Consider the following 20,613-nt stretch of genomic DNA (forward strand, 5'->3'; position numbering starts at 1 on the left):
CTACTTGCCTCCCGACCAATTGGTGAGCAGTCACATGACTAGTCCCAGCCAATCAGCCGAGAGGCACATGACCAGCCAGAGCCAATGGGAAACCAGTGCTCCCATTCATACCACCACAACACTCACCTCTCTCTCCCTCACACGCTCGTTCACACACTCTCATCCTCCTCATTCACCCTTCTCTTCCACACAGACTCAACCCTCCCTCTCACACTCTGAGGTCCGCTCCAGTCCCGCTTTTTGTGGCCAGCTCTGACAGTCCGGTCCCGCCCCTCCCCCCCAACTGATGGCCTGCTCCCGCCCCGAACACTCCCATTGAGTCCCCGCCCTGCCACTCCCTCCACCGAGCCCTTGCCCCGCCCCCCCCCCCCCAACTAGGGGCCCCACCCTGCCCCCACCACCCCGAAGGCCCACCCTGCTCATTCCCCACCCCCACCAAGGTCCTCTCAGCTCTCCGCGCACCACATTCCGTTCTGAGGCCTGCTCTTCCCAGCTGTCCGATGTCCGTGCTTGTCCAATCCCGAGGCTGGCTTCTTCAGCCACCAGCCTCAGATTGGACATGCAGCTCCGCAGCATTTTGTAACTTTTTCAAATGTGCCGGCCTTGCCGCGGACCCCCTGGGAGGCTCCCAGAGACCCCAGTCTGGGAGCCCCTGGAGTAGAGGAATGGGATAGCTCGACCAAGGAGCCGGCCTGGGCACAACAGGCCAATAAGCCACCTTCTGTCCTATTGCTGTATTTTTCTATGATACTACAGAAGGTGGAACAAAACCTCCAGCAATGTTAACCAATCCTCGTCCCTATTCATGGGGAAGGCTGGAGCAGAATGATAATGTCACTGGACATTCGAGACCCAGGCTCAAGCTCTGGGACATGGGTTCAAAACCCCAGCGTGGCACCTACTGGAATTTAAATCCAGTTGATGAAATATCTGGAATTGAAAAGCTGGTCTCAGTAATGGCGACCATTAAAATATAACCGATTGCGGTAAACACCCATCTGGGTTCACCAAAGTCCTTTTGGGGAAGGAAATCTGCCAGCCGTACTTGGTCTGACCTTCAGGTGACTCCAGGCCCAGGGCAACGTGGTTGACTCTGGATCTTCTGCAATAGCCAGGCAAGCTACGCAGTTGTCATAGAATAGAATTTACAGTGCAGAAGGAGGCCATTCGGCCCATCGAGTCTGCACCGGCTCTTGGAAAGAGCACCCTACCCAAGGTCAACACCTTCCACTCTATCCCCATACCCACTAATCCCACCCAACACTAAGGGCAATTTTGGACACTACGGGACAATTTAGCATGGCCAATCCAGCTAACCTGCACATCTTTGGACTGTGGGAGGAAACCGGAGCACCCGGAGGAAACCCACGCAGACACGGGGAGAATGTGCAGACTCCGCACAGACAGTGACCCAAGCCGGAATCGAACCTGGGACCCTGGAGCTGTGAAGCGGTTGTGCTATCCACAATGCTACCGTGCTGCCCCATTCAAGGGCATTTCGGGATAAGCATCAAATCATGGGACTCAAATCCCATGAAGGAATACAGGGGGGAAAAAAAGTGTATTCTGGTGAAAACCAAATCATTTGCAATGTAACAGAAAGAGTCCGTGGAATTTTATGAACAAAGTTTGCTTTCCAACGTGAGGCTGTGCGGAACCTGTTGTTTTTTTTGAACAACAGCTGATTACTGCACTGTGACCAGTGACTCCCGTGCCAGCAGATACTGTATTATCCTTGGCACAGCTAAGCTGCTACTGGGTCTCAGCATTCACTCAATGCAAATTAAGCAAACCAGCTTTAAAAATTAGACATCAAGGATGTGGGCTGATCAAAGATTCAGATTATAATGTCTCAAATACTTCCAAAATTAGATATTATCTCTGCAAATGACTTTCTAAATAACGTGGTTCTTTCATCAATCAGTAATTTGGCTTTTGAGTATCTTGGTTTCCTGCGTACTGTCAGCGTAATGAGAATTCATTTGTTTAGTCTCCCACAACTTCAAGTAATTTCAGACTGGAAATGAACAGTAAATTGCATTGATTTGTTCAGAGCAGATCCAGGTTCATGTTACCAGTTTATAAATGTGGCTCTTGCATATTGACATTGAGGGACGCTGCACTTGTATTAAATTCGCTGCAGCTAGTTTTTGCAAAGTAAGCTGTGTGTTTATTTCTTACCCCTCCATTTCCTGCCCCCCCCCCCATCATCTGCTGAAGGTACGGTCTGATGCCGGGGTTTGACTGCAGGATGCTGGCTGCGGCCTCTACCATTCTTTCGTAGGTGAGCTTTTCGTGCTTCAGCATCCCAGTCGAGTCCAATCCACATGTCCAGGCGGACGCACATTTGAACAAGAGAGGTCAGGATCAAGGGATCGCTTGCCGACCCTCTTCCAGATTGGCCATTGTGGTGTTTGACAACCACCCCGGCAGCTAATTCGGTGCCGTTGGGAATCAAAATCAAGGCCGAGTATGAACACAGGTGATGTACTTTGGAGACATTTGAAGCCAATGTTCTCTCGTAGAGAATCGGAGAGCCCCAATAAGAATAAACTACACATTTCTAGTGGTGAAATATCTAAATTAACGGAGGGAGTGAGCAAGTCTTACTGACCTCTGAACATTAGTGCGGTTGACAAGAGGCAGGAAATCCATGACGGCCACATGGATGAACCTCTGAGCATTGGCAATAACCCGGAGAACGGCATCAATATCTTTGGTGCGGCCACTCGGGCATAAAGATGCAGGAGACGTCTGTCCAGAGAGAAAACGTGAATTAGCAGGCATAAAGTAAGGTTACACCAATCTTTTGTAGACATTCGCTTCTGGTTCCATTCACTTTTCTCAACAGTGGCCAAGGCTAGTTTTGGACGGCTGGCCATGTGCAAAGTATTATCTCCCCCGAGATGAAGTGGAGCCTTATCTCTGAATACTCCAGAGTTCCAGTGCAGCTCCAGGCCTTCAGCATGTGCTGCATTGGAACATGCACAAGGACAGATGTCTCTCGTGGACCACGTGTTAACCATGGCAAAGTTTGAGGGGACCGACACAAAGACCTCGAGTCCCATTACAAAGCCAGCTGTACCCAGTGCTTAATACTTACTTTGGGATTAATGAGGGGGGGGGGGGTCTCACAAAGTGCGTGCCTGCTCCGTTCTCTGACATAGCTGCTGGTACAAAGAGCATCAAAATGAAACTTTACTTACGGCCAGGTAGGCCTCAGCCTCCATCCCGTTCAGCTGTAGTTTGAGAGGGGAATGCAAGCTGGAGACACCAAATAGTTTCTTTGACCAGATTTCGGGTGCGGAGTCCCGGTACTCTAGCTGCCAATACACAGAGAAGACTTTGTGTAGGTCCAGGCCAAGGCAGCTGCAGTTGTACACGATGATACCCAGCTCTTTCATCTGTGGGATCGAAAAAAATTCTGTTCAAGGCAACGTGGCAAAGAACAATACAGCACAGGATCAGACGCTTCGGCCCTCCCAGCCTGCGTCGACCTTGGTACCTGCCTAAACTAAAACGTCTGCATTTACGGTGTCCTTCCATGACCACCGTATTCATATATGTGTCCAGATGCCCCTTAAATTCCGCTATCGTACATGCTCCCACCACCTCCCCAGGCAGCGCGTTCCATATATTTACCACCCTCTATGTAACAAACTTGCCTCGCACATCTGTTCTAAACTTCAGCAAGTGGGAACTGTCAACCTTGACCTCTCCTATGACACGCGCTGCAACTGAAAGAGAATCATAGGCTCCCCACAGTGCAGAAGGAGGCCATTTAGCCCATCGAGTCTGCACCGACCCTTTGAAAGAGCACCCTACTTAGGCCCACTCCCACACCCTATCCCCTCTGCGTACCCGAACAGGCGCTGGAATGTGGCGACTAGGGGATTTTCACAGTAACTTCATTGCAGTGTTAATGTAAGCCTACTTGTGACAATAAAGATTATTATTATCCCCATAATCCTGTAACCTGCACATCTTTTGGACACAATGGCGTCAAGTGTTAGCATGGACAATCCACCTCACCTACACATCTTGGGACTATGGGAGGAAACCTGAGCACCAGGAAACCCACGGAGACATAGGAGAATGTGCAAACTCCACACAGTCAAACAAGGTCAGAATTGAATCCGTGTCCCCGGCGCTGAGACGCAGCAGTGCTAACCACTAGAACATAGAACAGTACAGCACAGAACAGGCCCTTCGGCCCTCAATGTTGTGCCGAGCCATGATCACCCTACTCAAACCCACGTATCCACCCTATACCCATAACCCAACAACCCCCCCCCCCCCCTAAACCTTACTTTAATTAGGACACTACGGGCAATTTAGCATGGCCAATCCACCTAACACGCACATCTTTGGACTGTGGGAGGAAACCGGAGCACCCGGAGGAAACCCACGCACACAGGGGGAGGACGTGCAGACTCCACACAGACAGTGACCCAGCCGGGAATCGAACCTGGGACCCTGGAGCTGTGAAGCATTTATGCTAACCACCATGCTACCCTGCTGCACTGTGACATCCGAGCGAAAGGTCTATAAACATCTATGGCTGAATTACAAGTGAAATGGACAGATTGTTCTGAGAGGGGGAGCCTTCACCGCTGGACAACAATGGACCTGGCAGTGCTTTAAAAAAAGGATTTCCATTCATACAGCCTCTTTTATGAACGCAGGGCATTGCAAAATGTTTAACAGCTAATCAGGTAAGTGTGTTCACTATCGTAATGTAGAAAACAGCCAATTTGTGCTGCCAGGAGTGGCAACGTGATTTAAAAAATTCCATTCACGAGATGTGGGGTGTCGCTGGCTAGGCCAGCATTATTGTTCATCACCGATTTAATCCTGAAATGTGCGAGATGGTGCATTTTGCGAGATGGATCAACCACTTGGCATTTCTGGCTGAAGATTACTGCAAATGCTTCAGCCTCATCTTTTGCACTGATGTGCTGCGCTCCCCCATCTTTGAGGGTGGGGATATTTGAGAAACCTCCTCATCCAATTAGATGTTTAATTGTCCATCACCGTTTACAACCGCATGTAGTTGGACTGCAGAGCTCAGATCTGATCCACGCGGGGTGGGATCGCTTACTGTCCGCCGCATGCTGCTTCTGCTGTTAAAACATTCAAGTAGTCCTGTGTTGTAGCTTCACCCAGTTGACACCTCATGTTTCTGTAGGCCGGCTGTTGCTCCTGGCTTGCCCTCCTGCGCTCTTCATTGAACCAGGGTTGATGCCCTGGCCTGATGATAATGGTGGAGTTGGGGAAATGCCAGGCCATGAGGTTACAGATTGTGGTTAAGTACAATGTCTGCTGAAGACCAGATAACCTGTTTTAATGATGTTTCTGGAGAAGCAACTAATGGCCAGGGTCACCGGAGATATCTCGCCTGTTTGTCCTCAAAACAGTTTCATGGGATCTTTTGCATCCACCTTAGAAAGCACACAGGCCTCAGTTTACCATCCCTTTCAAAAGTTGGCACCTCCAACAGTCTCTCAGTTCTGCACTAGAGCAGTGACCTAGTTCTTCATGCTGAACCTTCAGGGGCTACAACCCAACACTTCCTGAATCAGAGACAATCATTCCATGAAGTGACCCACAGCTGATACAAGGAGACACAAGAATGCAGCCTTTCCCAAAACTGGACTGAGAATACACTATCAAAAGGAATTTCACTGTCTTTTGAATTATTGATTTTAAAAGCTACACAAATATTTTATTAGGGAGATGGAAACAAGGCACTTGAGAAAATCATAATATGATGAAGCAGAATCAGATTGGATTTACGAAAGGGAAATCATGTTTGACAAACAATGTTTGGGCGGGGGGGGGGGAATAGCGGGAGGGCGGAAAAAATGTCGGGAAGGCCCTCCCGCTATTCTCCGACCCATCGTGGGGGGCGGAGAATCGCGCCCTGGATTCCTGCCTTTTCTAAGTCACATGATGATGTGATTCAGAACAGTGAACAAGCAAGACATAGAATAGCTGGAGTGAGAGAAGTTAGAACTAGCTTGTTATAATAGTGTATCGTTATATAGTTATCTGTATTGCACTTTATTTCTTTTATTGTTTAGTATTGAGTAAAAGGACTCACAGCTTATTATTTTATTACTCATAAAATAGTTAATCTTTCAACAAGAAGACTATTGGTCATTTTATCATCCTGGTGGATTCAAGAGTAATATATATATTTTAGATAATTATTTAAAATATAACAGGGATAAATGGACAGACAACTGAGAGTAGGAATAAATTGGACATTTCAGGCGTGGCAGGTTTCAAGATACCACAAGGTATATGGACCTCAGCAATTTAGAATGTATGGGGGCGATTTAATGGCCACGTTGCACCCGGCGCTGATCCTGGCACTCTGGTGAAATCGCGGGAGAAGCCGAAGTCAGGATCCATGCCAGGCACGAATTGGTTCGCTAGCTAACCGGCCCGCACCTGGTGGCGGGTTCTAGATCCGCTCAAATGTGGTGAGACACCAATTAAGAGCAATCCTCATCTCATTAATGAAATGGAAGCCCAATCCAACGGTCTGCTGGGAACTAATCAGCCCCCCCCCCCCCCCGCGAGAGGTCACGCGGACACTATTTAACACTCCTATTTAAAATCAGGAAGCTAGCGCAATGGCTGCTGATGGGATTGGAGGAGACGAGTAGCTATTTCCATTCCCCGGCATGCAGCCCAGTGCTCTGGGTGGGGGCGGGGACGGACCTGGTCGGGAGGCTGGGTGCCATAGGCAACGGGTCTCCCTGGGCTGAGGGGCTTAGCATCTGGAGGGCCTTCAAGCCATCGTTAAATATTGCGTATACCCATAACAGGGGGAACTACACCTGTCTGTCCTACCAAACCTTTCCAGGACAGAGCCCTGTTCGTAGTTATATACTGAAGGTCACTTTAAATCCCTTTAGCTGAAGGCTACTGCTAATAAGGAATTGGCACTGTTAGCTGCGAGAGCATTTCACAGCTGCACGTTGTGTTTTCTGCTCCTGCTGGTGGCTGCAAATGCCTGGAGGCTGCTGTTGCCGGAAAGAAGGACAATCTTTTCAAAGATACCTGGGTCCTGGAACATCGGGCTCAGGGGGACTATGAGTCCAGAGGGCAATCCGATTTGAAGGAAGACCACGCTATGGGACCTGGTGTGCGACATTGATCCAAATGTGCCACCTGCTAACGCCATTGAAGAAATACTTTCACAGATTGTTGTTGTTTTCGTTGCTGGTATAATAATATATCTAATAATAATCTCTTATTGTCACAAGTAGGCTTCAATGAAGTTACTGTGAAAAGTCACCACATTCCGGTGCCTGTTCGGGGAGGCTGGTACAGGAATTGAACCCGCGCTGCAGGCATTGTTCTGCATTACAAGCCAGCTGTTTAGGCCTCTGTGCTAAACTAGCCCCTGGAAGGTGTGGGCCTGCTTAGCTCTGGCTCCTGGATGCAGAATGGCACTGAAATGTGGAACAAGTAATGTATTGATGGACCGATCATTTCTACGACAGAGTTTTGGACATAACACATTCTCAGGCTTATCCTCCATCTATATTGAGGAACCTGCGAGGGATGATACCATGTGTTTGGTGTAGATTTGTATTGTACCAGTGTGGAACGTTTCCTTGTTGTTTAATGGTTAGTGTGATATGTGGAATGTTACATAGTTGATTTTCAAATCGTTGTTACGGGGACTACCCCAGAATGACGTGTTGGCTCTTGGGGAATAAGGGGTACCCGCTGAGGTCCTGGCTGATGACGCCAGTGTGGAGGCTAATGCGGAGACCCGATATAACGAGGCCCATGTTACCACCTGTGCTGACACTGAGCGGTGCATTGGACTGCTCAAAATACAGTTCCGATGCCTGGACTGCTCTGGTGGTGCATTGCAGTACATCCCCTAGGGGGGTCTCCCCTTTGTGGTGGTCTACTGTGCCCTCCACAACCTGGTGATGTGCTGGAGGAGGAGTAGGGACATGGAAAAATGGAAAGATGAACCCGGGAAGGACCTACAGGAACAGCCGGAGGAAGGAGGTAAGCTCTTGTGCTCCTCAGTCTTTGTCAAAATCTTCCTCCTGTTTTCCTGCTGACAGCAAGCTCACACCCACTCTGTGCCTGCTTCAGGGGCTCTTGCTGTGGGACCACTGTGTCCGGGGAGTGGGGAGAGCGGTGGGCAGCCGGAGTTGTGGGCCCACTGTGAAGGTTAACGTGACAGAGGCTTCACATGTTCACATGTATCAGGTGTAACATGTTAGCATAGTGAACATTCAAAACCCCTATTGTCCCTCGCTACTGATAGTGGACCCCCCACCCCCCCCCCCCCCCCCCCCCCCCCCCCCCCAGGGCCCGATCAATTATCCGTAATCTTCTTCATCTTCCGTGCTCTGCTGCTATGTGTAGCTGAATCCCCAGGATGTACATCAGAGGTGGAGGCAGCTAGCTGCTTCTTGCGCCCTGTGGCCTTTGATGCCCTTGGTAGTCATCCTCTGGGGGACCTGGAGCCGGAGGACCCCGGCCAACGTACCGGTGTCACTGGCATCGTCATGCCACCCTATTCTGTACGCTCTCCTGGAGAGGCGCTGGTGTCAGGAGGGTGGATTCAGGTGAGGTGCAGACCGCCATTATTTCCCTGGTGGCAGGCACCAGGTCGGCCTCCAGCACTCCTTCCACCTGGACGGTGCTCATAGGGCCCAGGGGGTCTCCATGGGACAGAGGGGCAGCTGGAGTGAGCTCCAGAGGCCTCTGCGCCAGCCTGCTTTGCCATTTCTGGGACCTCCCCATTGTCTACACCATATTATTGATGCCCTTGGCGGTGCTACTCAGTGTCTAGGCCACACTCTGCAGTGCCTCAGGCAATGTCCACCTGTCTCTGGGACACAAGCCTTGTCCAGAGACTCGGCATCTGACTGCCACTCAGCAAAGTCCTGGGATCCAGCAGAGCTCCAACTGCTGACACCCTTGGATGTTCCTGCCTCCACCTGACGTGCATCAGCAACTGTGTTGTTCCCTCCAGATTGTGCCCCAGACGTCTGTTCACTAACGTCGCCGGTGGAGGGTAGAGATGGCAGCTGTGATACCCCAATGATGGTCTCCTCGGATCTCCCTCCGAAATGTTTTCTTGGTGGCGGGTGTGAGGGAGGGGTGGGGGTGCAGATGGCCCGGCTCCATCAGGTGGCGATCCTGCAGGAGAATGGACATGTGGTCAGTGAGAGGGAAAGATCGTTCTGTCTGACATGAACAACTCACTTGAGACAGGTCACCTAGGTGCAGGGTTCCTCACCTCTGATCGCTGGGTGACCGCTCTCTCCTCGGCCAATCCCGGAATCTCCAGGGCCCTGACCTCGTCGGGGGTGAGGACCCCACCGTCTGTCTGTGAGCCCTTTCCCGTCTTTCTTGGGCCAGCATCTCCTGCGGGGACAGAGAGGGGGCATGGTGAGTCGCACGCTTGATACATCGGTGTGGGGGGGGGGGGTGGGGGGGGGGGGGGGGGGGGGGGGGGGGGGGGGGGGGGGGGGGGGGGGGGTCTATGGCAGGTGGCATGTGTGGGCATGGAGGAGTTGCTGCAGGCATGGTTCCAGAGAATTGACTGGTAGAACAGCCAGTTCTGCCGTGAAGCTTTTGGGGGATTGTTTCTGGCGCTAAGTGCCGCTAAATACGGGCCGCGGTCTCGTCAGCTTGACCGTCGGGAAGCACCCGGAAGTCGTGCCCGATTTGACTTAGAACCTTTCCCGTTAAATCGCGCCCTATATTAATGATTTCGGTGAGGGGGGAGGCGGGGTCGAGTGCCACGTAAACAAGTTTTCTTACAATTTAAAAAAATTCTTTAATTGATGTGAGCGTCACTGGCTGGGCCAGCATTTGTTACCCATCCCTAATTGCCCTTGAACTACCATCAGAAGGGCAGTTAAGTATCGACCACATTGGGCCTGAAGTCACATGTAAGCCCAGACTGGATAAGAATGGCAGATTTTGTTCCCCACAAGGCACTAGCAAATCAGATGGGTTTTTATAGCAATTGATAATCGTTTCGCAGTGACCATTACTGAGACCAGCTTTCAATTCCAGATTTGCCAATGGAATTTAAAGTCCATGGTGGAACTTGAACTCATGTCCCCAAAGCCCGGCCTTTGGATTACCAGCCCAGTGATTTTACCACTACGCCACTGCATGCCATGCCAAGTTAGCAGGTGATAAGCAGTGAAGAGGATGCTCATCAACTGTGGAGGGATTGTCAGTGGGTTAGGCAAATGGGCAATAACATGACAGACGGAATACCAGGTGGCAAAGTAGAAACGCTATCCACTTTGGCAGGAATGATTAAAAAAGAGCAGAATGTTTTTAATATGGCGAGAAGCTGGGTAATGTTTGCATGTAGAGAACCACAGACAATTAACATCCTGGGAGAGCAAGAAAGGCAAATTGCTTTTTGATCCAAAGGCATCGGAGTGCAAGAGTGAAAAAAAAGGGTTTTACTACAGTTAAAGAGGGCATTGGTGAGGCCACAGCTGTAGCGGTGTAGTTTTGGCCTCTTTACCCAAGGAACAATATGCTTGTCCTACAGGAAGTCCACCTCAGGTCCTATAGAGCGGTTCCTGGGATATGGGGATTATCCTATGAGGAGAGATGGAGGGAAAAAAAACAATATTTCTCGGGGTTTAGAAGAATGAGAGCTGATGCAAAGATGCTTAAAGAGCTTGACAGTATAGATGTTGAGGAAACGCTCCCCCCCCCCCCCCCCCCCCCCCCCCACCCCCCCCAGATGGCCGGGGTGACTGACTCAGGATAAGGGGTCAGCCATTTAGAATTGTGATGGGGAGTAGACTTCCTCACAAAAGGGTTTGTGAATTCTCAATCATGGCGCGTATTCAAGAGAGAGGTCGATAGATTTTAGGGTACTAAGGGGAGGTGCAGGAAGATCGAGTTGAGTTCGAAGAGCAGCCATGACTTTATTGAATGGTGTAGCAGGCACATAGACTGACTGCCGCTCCTATATCTAATGTCCTTGTGCCCCAAGAAAACACAAAGCCATAAACTACAGTACATATTCATGGTAAATATGAGCAGGCAATGGATCATTTTTATGGGAATACAATTGGACACAGGCCAGGAATTCTCTTCAGGCATCTGTGGCTTAAATAAAAATGAAAGATTAAACTTCAATCTCATTTAATTACATTTTCTGTGAATTGTTCCCAATAACTTACAAAAAAAGAGAGCTAAGTTCACGTTAATATGTTAGTCGGAAGGATTGCACTGACTGAAAGGCCAATCTGTCTCATGCAGCCTGTAACAAATGTCGAATTTTAATTTCGCTCGGCTCATAACTCTAAATAGGTTTTAAAAGCAATAGTCAGGCATTTTTATAATGAAAGGCACGGAGAAGCAGATTTTTTTCTAATGGTGTATTAGTTAAAGATGCTTGGACTATGAGGTGTAGGAAGAGGGTTTTGACGGTCTGATTACCAACCCTCCAGTAGTCTGACGTCTGCAGCACATGGAGATTGATCTCCAGAACGTTGCCGGGTGCCATTCAAGGGAAAAGGCGCAGGGTCAGTAAAAAAATATTTGGCTGAAAACAAAGTCATGTTGCCGAAGCTTTCCATCTTGCACAGATCAGGACAAACCCAAGAATGCCAAATTCCAAACGCTCACCAACAATTTCCACGACGGGAGAATAAAGCCATTGGCAGGTTCTTTGACCGTTTGATATTGGAGATGGGATGAAGGGCTGTTTGACCGACGGTGAGGAATTATCCAATTGGGATAATGAAGAATCTGATCACCTTCTAACTGGGGTGGGACGGTGGTGCTCCCTGAGGATGGGTGACTGGCGACAGCAGTGCGAGGGGGGGGCAGTGACGGAACCTCCAAAATATGTCCAACCAGACTGGCCCACCCCATGTGGCAGGTGTTGAGACTTTGGATCCAGTTGACGTATGGTTGCCCAGTGGTTATGACACTGGACTAGCCAGTCAAGGTTCATGGGGGCTGATCTTCCATTTCTACCCGAATCGAGCACGGCCCGTGAGGAAAGCACAGTGCTCACCAGAAGCCAGCATCGAGGGGGGCCTGGACTGAAGGGACTCAACAATTTCCTGTTCAGGCCTTGTGTTGAAGACTGCCTGCCGGTTTTGGGCGCACCCCTCGTGGAAAGGGTGGAAAAATGGCAGGGGGCGGAGTTGATCTGGAGGAAAGGCCTCAGCAACAGGCTGAAGGTTTTCGGGTCTCGGGAGAGGAGCAGCCTAACCTAACCTTAAACACGCCACTGGAGGCATCTCAAATACCGAGCACAGGTGAGCAAAGTGTACACAATAACACACTCCAGCCATTTCTACTTGCTAATTGTCATACTGGGGTTCTGCAATCGGAATAGGACGCCAGTCAGCAAATTTAAGCAGACTCCCACATGAAATGGAGGGCAGGCTAAGAGGCCTTGCATGAGACCTTGGCCTTGGGCAATAGTGCAGCCATTGTTTCCCAATTTTCAAATGTCTCTGCACGGGTGGTGCCATAATCCAGTGGCCAGGCTGATGTTCTGGGGACAGAGGTTCAAATCCCACCGCCAGAGCTGGTAGAATGCAAATTCAATTCATGAAGTTTGGAATCAAACATTAGCATGCAGTAATGGGGACCACGAAACGACCATCAATTGTCATTAAAAACCCCTCGGGTTCTCCAACGTGTTTCGGGGTGGGAAATCTGCCATCGTTACCTTGTCTGGCCTGCATGCGACTCCAGACCCACTGCCGCTTGCTTGACCCTTAACTGCCCCCTTGAAATGGCCGGGTAAGCCACCCATGTTCAAGGGCGATTAGGGATACACGAGAAACGCTCGGCCCAGCCAGCGACACCCACAATCTGAGAAGGAATAAATATGAGGAAAATCTTCAGGAGGAGCGAGTGGGTTAAAAATCCCCTTCGACCACCCACATCTAAAATGTGAGTCTGCCATGCTGGCTTAAAAATAAAACCAATTTTGAGGAAATGGAAACTTGTGGGCTGACACCAGGAAAATATCTGTGAGCGATGCCATTGTGTCATTTAAAATCCAACTAATATCTTGCATGGGAGATAAGCCTGTCACCCACGGCCAGACCTACATGCATTGATGGGATGGAGTCTTAATATCATCAGGGCAACTCGGGTGTTAAATATTGCCTTGCCAGTGGCAATTGCATCTCAAGGATAAATACTTTTTTAAAAAACGCAAGGTAATTCTCCCATTGAAGCATTGCATTGTTTAATAATTTGGTTGTATTACTTGTTGCGTCTGAGAATCATTCCTAATCACAAATAAATCCAATTAGTATGCTTTAAAATTGTAACATCTCCTATCTTTCGATCTGACAGGAGATTAGCTGCATATCCTACATGCTCTCCGGCAGAAAACAAACTACATCGAGGTCAATTCTTAGACCCAAACATTGCTACCGCGACGGCAAAGAATAAAAGTCGGAGGCCGGAAATCCCCTGCTGCTCCCACCGACGGTATCTTCCGGTCCCGCAGACAGCGATCCCCTCTGTGGATCTTCTGGGGGGGGGGGGGGGGATACAATGGAAAACCCCCTGACACCAGTGGGACCAGAAGATCCTGCGCCCCCCTTCTCCCAGCCAATGGTGGCCGCCTCCACGAAGCACGCCACGGGGGCTGCGGAAAATCCCAGACATGGACTTCCGTTCCCACGAGTCGCCGTCGGATCACCACCAACTCTTACCGAGCTACTTCCAGTTGGAAGCAGCGTTGTACAAAGCACCACATTCATCATACTCTCATTTGGCCAGATTTGCAGATGTGTTTTCCTCCCTTCTGGTCCCTCAAGCACCATATAAAGAGTCTGTGGGAGGTACTGCAATTGCCTCTCCCAAACAGGAATTAGGAGAACTTCAGATTGGCATTGTTGAAGGGCAGTCCCAAACCTTCTGAACTTCAGAGCCGCAAATGATAATCACCAGATATTCGAGAGTCACAAGACACGGATAACAGACACATTTTTATTACTGCTGCACATACTTCTGTGAGGAAACCCTCAGCTCATTTTCTTCTATCTTCCAAACTACCTTCGCTCGTGATTTAGATTGTGGCAAAAATAAACCTGCTACACTGGCACACATCCGAGGAAACAGAAGAGCTCTTACGTGACTGCTTAGAGACAGTGGACTGGTCCATATTTAAGAACTCAGCGACCAACTTAAATGAGTATGCCACCACCGTCACAGACTTCATCAGCAAACGTGTGCACGACTGCGTGCCAAAGAAAGCAGTACGTACGTTCCCCAACCGGAAACCATGGCTCAACCGCGAGATTGACCCCCTACTGAAGGACAGATCTGAGGCGTTCAACTCAGATGACCCTGACCTATGCAAGAAATCCAGGTACGACCTCCGCAAAGCCATCCGAGATGCCAAGAGAGAATATCAAACCAAGCTAGTCACAGACAGACTCTCGGCGGTTGTGGCAAGGGCTAAACAACATAAGGGCTGCAAAGCGAAGCCAAGCAGTATCTCTGGCAGCAGCGCACCCCTCCCCGATGAACTCAATGCATTCTATACTCGGTTCGAGCAGGTAACCAACAATCCGCTGTCGAGTGCCCCAGCAGCCCATAACACACCCATACCCACCATCACACCTTCCGAAGTCAGATCGGCCTTCCTGAAAGTGAAACCTCGGAAGGCGACGGGCCCGGATGGGATCGCTGGTCGTGCACTCAGAGCCTGCACGGACCAGCTGGCAGAGGTGTTCGTGGACATCTTTAACCTGTCCCTACTCCAATCCGAGGTCCCCACCTGCTTCAAGAAGACTACCAACATACCGGTGCCAAAGAAGAGCCAGGCAAGGTGCCTCAACTACCGTCCGGTGGCCCTGACTTCAGTCGTAATGAAGTGCTTCGAGAGGTTGGTCATGAAGTGCATCACCTCCATACTCCCAGAACGCCTTGATCCACTGAAATTTACATACTGTCGCAATCAGTCTACAGCAAACGCCATCTCCCTGGCCCTACACTCATACCTAGAGCATCTCGAAAACAAGGACTCCTACATCAGACTCCTATTTATTGACTACAGCTCCGCCTTCAACACCATAATCCCAGCCAAGCTCATGTCAAAGCTCTAAAACCTAGGACTTGGCTGCAGCTCGGAGAGCCCACACATTTATACTCCGCCTACTGGGCGGAGCCAGCAGGCAGGGATCTACCCCCTTACCTGTAGTACAGGGGCCTTACCGTAACACACCTTATATGCGATATATACAATACAACAGTGGTGACTATCACATTCACCCCCTGTTAAAAAAGAGTCCAGCGGGGGTGGTGAAAGACTATTTACATGAAGATGTTTAACATTTTAGGAAAAGTTTACAAACTCAGACGATCGGGCGCCTTGATCCTTCTTTGCGAGCGCCGCAGTCCCGGTGGCGATGCAGGCGTCGGTTCGGGTGTCGGTGACTCCAGGAGCGTGTCAACCTCATCTTCATCCCCGGGTGAGACCAAGGGGAGGACGGATCGTCCTGGAGCGGGGGCTGTGGTGGGGTGCGCTGGGGGGAGGGGGGTGGCGCCAGGGCAGAGGGGCCGGTGTGTGGGGTCCCAGCTGGCGCCAGGTCCCTGAGGGAGACTGTGTCTTGGTGGCCGTCGGGGTACGCCACGTAGGTGTACTGCGGGTTCGTGTGAAGTAGCTGTGCCCTCTCGACCAACGGGTCCGCTTTGTGGAGCCGCACGCGGAGGAGAACAGTTCCTGGAGCTGCCAGCGACGTTGGGAGCGAAACCCCGGAGGTGGACTTCCTGGGGAAGGCAAAGAGATGTTCATGGGGAGTTTCGTTAGTCGCAGTGCAAAGGAGCGACCGAATGGAGGGCAGGGCGTCAGGGAGGACCTCTTGCCAGCGGGAGGCCGGGTGATTTCTGGACCGTAGGGCCAGATGGACGGCCTCTACCTGCCCGTTTCCCCAGGGGTTGTAGCTGGTCGTCCTGCTCGAGGCGATACCCCTGCTGAGCAGGTACTGGCGCAGCTCATCACTCATAAATGAGGATCCCCGGTCGCTGTGGACGAAGGCGGGGAAACCGAACAGAGCGAAGATGGTGTTGAGGGCTTTGATGACGGTGGCAGATGTCATATTGGGGCATGGGATGGCAAAGGGGAATCTGGAGTATTCGTCGACCATGTTAAGAAAGTACGTGTTTCGGTCGGTGCAGGGGAGGGGGCGCTTTGAAATCCACACTGAGGCGTTCAAAGGGGCGGGAGGCCTTCACCAGGTGGGCTCGGTTTGGCCGGTAGAAGTGCGGCTTGCACTCCGCGCAGACCTGGCAGTCTCTGGTGATAGCCCTGACCTCCTCGATGGAGTAGGGCAGATTGCGGGCCTTTATGAAGTGAAAAAAACGGGTGACCCCCTGGGTGGCAGAGGCTGTCGTGTCAGGTCAGGAGTCCGTCCACTTGTGCTCCGGCACATGTACCTCGGGATAGGGCGTCGTGGGACTCGTTGAGCTTACCGGGGCGATACAAAATCTCATAATTGTAGGTGGAGAGCGCGATCCCCCAGCTCAAGATTTTATCATTTTTGATTTTGCCCCGCTTTGTGTTGTTAAACATGAAGGCAACCGACTGTTGGTCAGTGAGGAGAGTGAATCTCCTGCCGGCCAGGTAATGCCTCCAATGCCACACAGCTTCTACTGTGGCTTGGGCCTCCTTCTCGATGGAGGAGTGCTGAATTTCAGAGGCATGTGGGTGCGGGTAAAGAATGCCACGGGCCTGCCTACCTGGTTGAGGGTGGCGGCCAGAGCGACGTCTGATACATCGCTCTCGACTTGGAAGGGGAGCGTCTCGTCGACCACGTACATTGCGGCCGTGGCGATGTCAGCTTTGATACGGTTGAAGGCCTGGTGAGCCTCGGCCGTCAGTGTGAAAACGGTGGAGTGAATGAGTGGGCGGGCCTTGTCCGCATAGTTAGGGACCCACTGGGCATAGTACGAGAAGAACCCCAGGCATCGTTTGAGGGCCTTGGGACAGTGGGGGAGGGGGAGTTCCATGAGGGGGCGCATGTGATCGGGGTCGGGCCCTAGATCCCCATTTTGAACCACAAAGCCGAGGATGGCTAATCGGTTAGTGCTGAACACGCACTTCTCCTTGTTGTAGGTTATGTTGAGGAGTTTGGCAGTGTGGAGGAATTTGGAAAGGTTAGCGTCGTGGTCCTGCTGGTCGTGGCCGCAGATGGTGACATTGTCCAGGTACGGGAAGGTGGCCCACAGTCCGTATCGGTTAACCATTCGGTCCATCTCCCGTTGGAAGTCCGAGACCCCATTGGTGACGCCAAAGGGAACCCTAAGGAAATTGTAAAGGTGGCCGTCTGCTTCAAACGCGGTGTACGGGCGTTCTGCCTTACGAATAGGGAGCTGGTGGTAGGCAGATTTTAGGTCCACTGTCGAGAAGACCCGGTACTGTGCAATCTGATTGACCATATCAGATATGTGTGGGAGAGGGTACGCGTCGAGCTGCGTGTACCGATTGATGGTCTGACTGCAGTCGACGACCATCCTGTTTTTCGCCCCAGTTTTTACAATTACAACTTGAGCTCTCCAGGGGCTGTTGCTGGCCTCGATAATACCTTCCCGTAGCAGCCGCTGGACCTCAGACCTGATGAGGGTCCTGTCCTGGGCGCTGTACGGTCTGCTCCTGGTGGCGACGGGTTTGCAATCCAGGGTGAGGTTCGCAAACAGAGAAGGCAGGTCGACCTTCAGGGTTGTGAGGCCGCAGACAGTAAGGGGTCCACCAGATTTCAGGGTTAGGCTCTGGAGGTTGCACTGGAAGTCCAGGCTGAGTAGCAAGGCAGCGCAGAGGTTGTGGAGGACGCAGAGGCGGAAGCCACTGAACTCTACGCCCTGGATGGTGAGGGTGGCGGTGCAGTACCCCCGGATCGCCACGGAGTGGGATCAGGAGGACAGGGAGATTTTCTGGTTAGCGGGGTGTACCGCGAGGGAGCAGCGCCTTACCGTATCGGGGTGGATAAAGCTCTCAGTAATCCTGGAGTCCAGATGGTATGATGTCTCTTGCCCATCGGCCTTCACCTTCGTTAACGTGGTCACGGCGTTGTGTGGTCGGAACTGGTCGATCGTGATGGAAGCGAGACGCGGCTGGTCGGCAGCGGTTGCAGGCGATGAGCGGCCCGATGAGATGCCCGATAAGCAGGGGTCCTGAGGCGGGGAAGATGGCGGCACCAACGGGGCGCCCGTGGCGGGCGGCGTTAAAGATGGCGGCGCCCACTGGCCGCACGTGTCCTGAGGGAGGCAAGATGGTGGCGCCCACGGGCCACACGTGGTCGGAGGCAAGGACAATAGCGGCGATCGCCTGGCACAGCAGCGAAATGTCCTTTCTTCCCGCAGGCCTTGCAGAGCGCGCTCCGCGCCGGGCAGCGCTGCCGGGGGTGTTTTGTCTTCCCGCAGAAGTAATACTCGAGTCCCCTGGGGTTGGTTGGCTGCCGCACAGCGCAGGCCTGAGGTTGGCTGGGGGCGGCCGCTGGTGTGGTCCACGATGGGGTGTTCGCTGGTGGGGTCCACGATGCCCAGGAGGGGTGGGCCATGCGGTCGGGGGCATACGTCTCTACATTGCGGAAGGCGACCGTGAGTGAGATCGCTAGCTTCTTGGTCGCCGCAAGGTCGAGGGTAGCCCTTCTACGAGGCGCTGGCGGATGTAAGCTGACCCTATGCCAGTAACGAACGTGTCTCTAATTAGAAGTTCAGAATGTTCAACGGCCGAAACGGCCTGGCAGTCGCAGTCCCTCGCCAGGGCGTGCAGGGCACGCCAGAAATCTTCCACAGACTCACCGGGGAGTTGATGCCGCGTGGACAGGAGGTGCCAGGCGTAGATTTTGTTTGTCTGCTGAGCGTAGTTCACCTTCAGTCGCGCCATGGCCTCAGCGTAGGTAGGCGCGTCCCAGATGAGGGGAAAGATATCGGAGCTCAGCCGCGTGTACAGGATCTGGAGTTTCTGTGCCTCTGAGGGTGGTTCTGTTGCAGATCCGATGTCTGCTTCAAAGCAAGCTAGCCAATGTGCGAAGGCCGACTTGGCGTTGTCTGCTTGAGGGAGCAGCTGCAGGCGATCAGGCTTGATGCGGAGATCCATCGTTGTAAAATCTCTGCTTAATACATTGATGCACTATCAATTACGACGAGACGAGAGTAGAGAGTAATCGAGGCTTTATTACGCAGAGATGTGTTGCCTCCCACAGCTGCTGCCGAAATAGCTGCAGCTCGGAGAGCCCACACATTTATACTCCACCTACTGGGCGGAGCCAACAGGCAGGGATCTGCCCCCGTACCTTTAGTACAGGGGCCTTACCGTAATACACCTTATATGCGTTATATAGAACAATACAACAGTGGTGACTACCACAGCTGCATCACAGCCTGATATGGCAACTGCTCGGCCCAGGACCGCAAGAAACTTCAGAGAGTCGTGAACACCGCCCAATCCATCACACGAACCTGCCTCCCATTCATTGACTCTGTGGTGATCACAAGTTAACCAGATGCAACACAACTGAGCGACCACTAGAGGGAGCACGGGAGAGCCATATAAATACATCAGGACAGGAAGTGAGGACACTCTTCACAGCAGGCGGGCTGGTAAGCAGGACACAGCAAGCAAAGCTGGTAGTTAGCACTGGAAGGTAGTTCTAGGTCGAGCTCTGGAAACTGAACGAACTCACAATAAAGCATCTTCTCCACACTTGAGACTACGAGCTTTATTAAGACACGAGGAACAACACATGGTACCAGCAGTGATTTCAGGACGCTTACGACAGGACAACTCAGCTGCAGATACAGAAAGCACAAAATGGCATGGAAATCTCATACTGGACATTTGACTGGGGAAGACATCGCTAATTCGAGGATGTGGCATGGATACCCACCTCAGCTGGACACGACTGGTAATGTAAGAAATGTCTGGAAAAGGTTTAAACAAATGTTCGATTTTTATCTCATAGCTAATGATGTTGCAGAAGCCTCAGACAAAATTAAAATAGCAATTCTCATCGAAGGGCCTGTCAATAGGAAAGTGTATAATGGATTTAAATACTCAAAAGGTGAAGACAGGAACAGCTTACAAACATTACTAAACAAATTTGAAGAGTACTGTGAGAAATTTGAACAGCAAGGCATGCTCACAGTCCAACCTGCACAGAGACTGAGTGATGCAAAACTTAAAAAATCACAAAAAGATCAGGAAATCGCGAATGCACAGTACAGATCAAAAAGAAGAAATAACAGGAATTTTTCACAAAGCCAAAACGCTGAAATCCAGTCCAGATCGGAAAGAAAAGGTAACTTACAACTTTTAGAAAGAAAAAACGCTGAAATCCGCGATAAAATGGCGTCGGGGCACATTTTGCAGTCTATGGTAAACAAAGAACTACAAATCGCGTCTGCGCATGCGCCGGAACCGGAAGTCGCGCATGCGCAGTTTACAAAAGATCGCGGCGCCGATCGTTATGCGCATGCGCAAGCCGCGCATGCGCAGTCAAAAAAAGTCTTCGTCGCGGACCGTCATGCGCATGCGCAAGCCGCGCATGCGCAATGGACACCGAACCGCACAAGGAAAGAAAGCCGATTTGCGCATGTGCA

The 20,613-nt window shown here is 51.4% G+C and overlaps 1 protein-coding gene across 2 annotated transcripts in view; it reads right to left on the reverse strand.

Annotated features, from left to right (window-relative positions):
• Positions 1-20,613, reverse strand: part of pld5 (phospholipase D family member 5) — a 216,564-nt gene that overhangs the window by 118,870 nt on the left and 77,081 nt on the right. For both annotated transcript variants that reach the window (XM_038815060.1, XM_038815051.1), the window contains exons 6-7: positions 3,207-3,404; positions 2,615-2,754 (exon numbers count right to left, since the gene is read on the reverse strand). In XM_038815060.1, coding sequence (XP_038670988.1) covers positions 2,615-2,754; positions 3,207-3,404 — 338 coding nt within the window. The remainder of the gene's footprint in view (positions 1-2,614; positions 2,755-3,206; positions 3,405-20,613) is intronic.

Source organism: Scyliorhinus canicula, chromosome 1 (genome assembly GCF_902713615.1).
Source record: "Scyliorhinus canicula chromosome 1, sScyCan1.1, whole genome shotgun sequence".
Classification (NCBI taxonomy): Eukaryota; Metazoa; Chordata; class Chondrichthyes; order Carcharhiniformes; family Scyliorhinidae; genus Scyliorhinus; species Scyliorhinus canicula.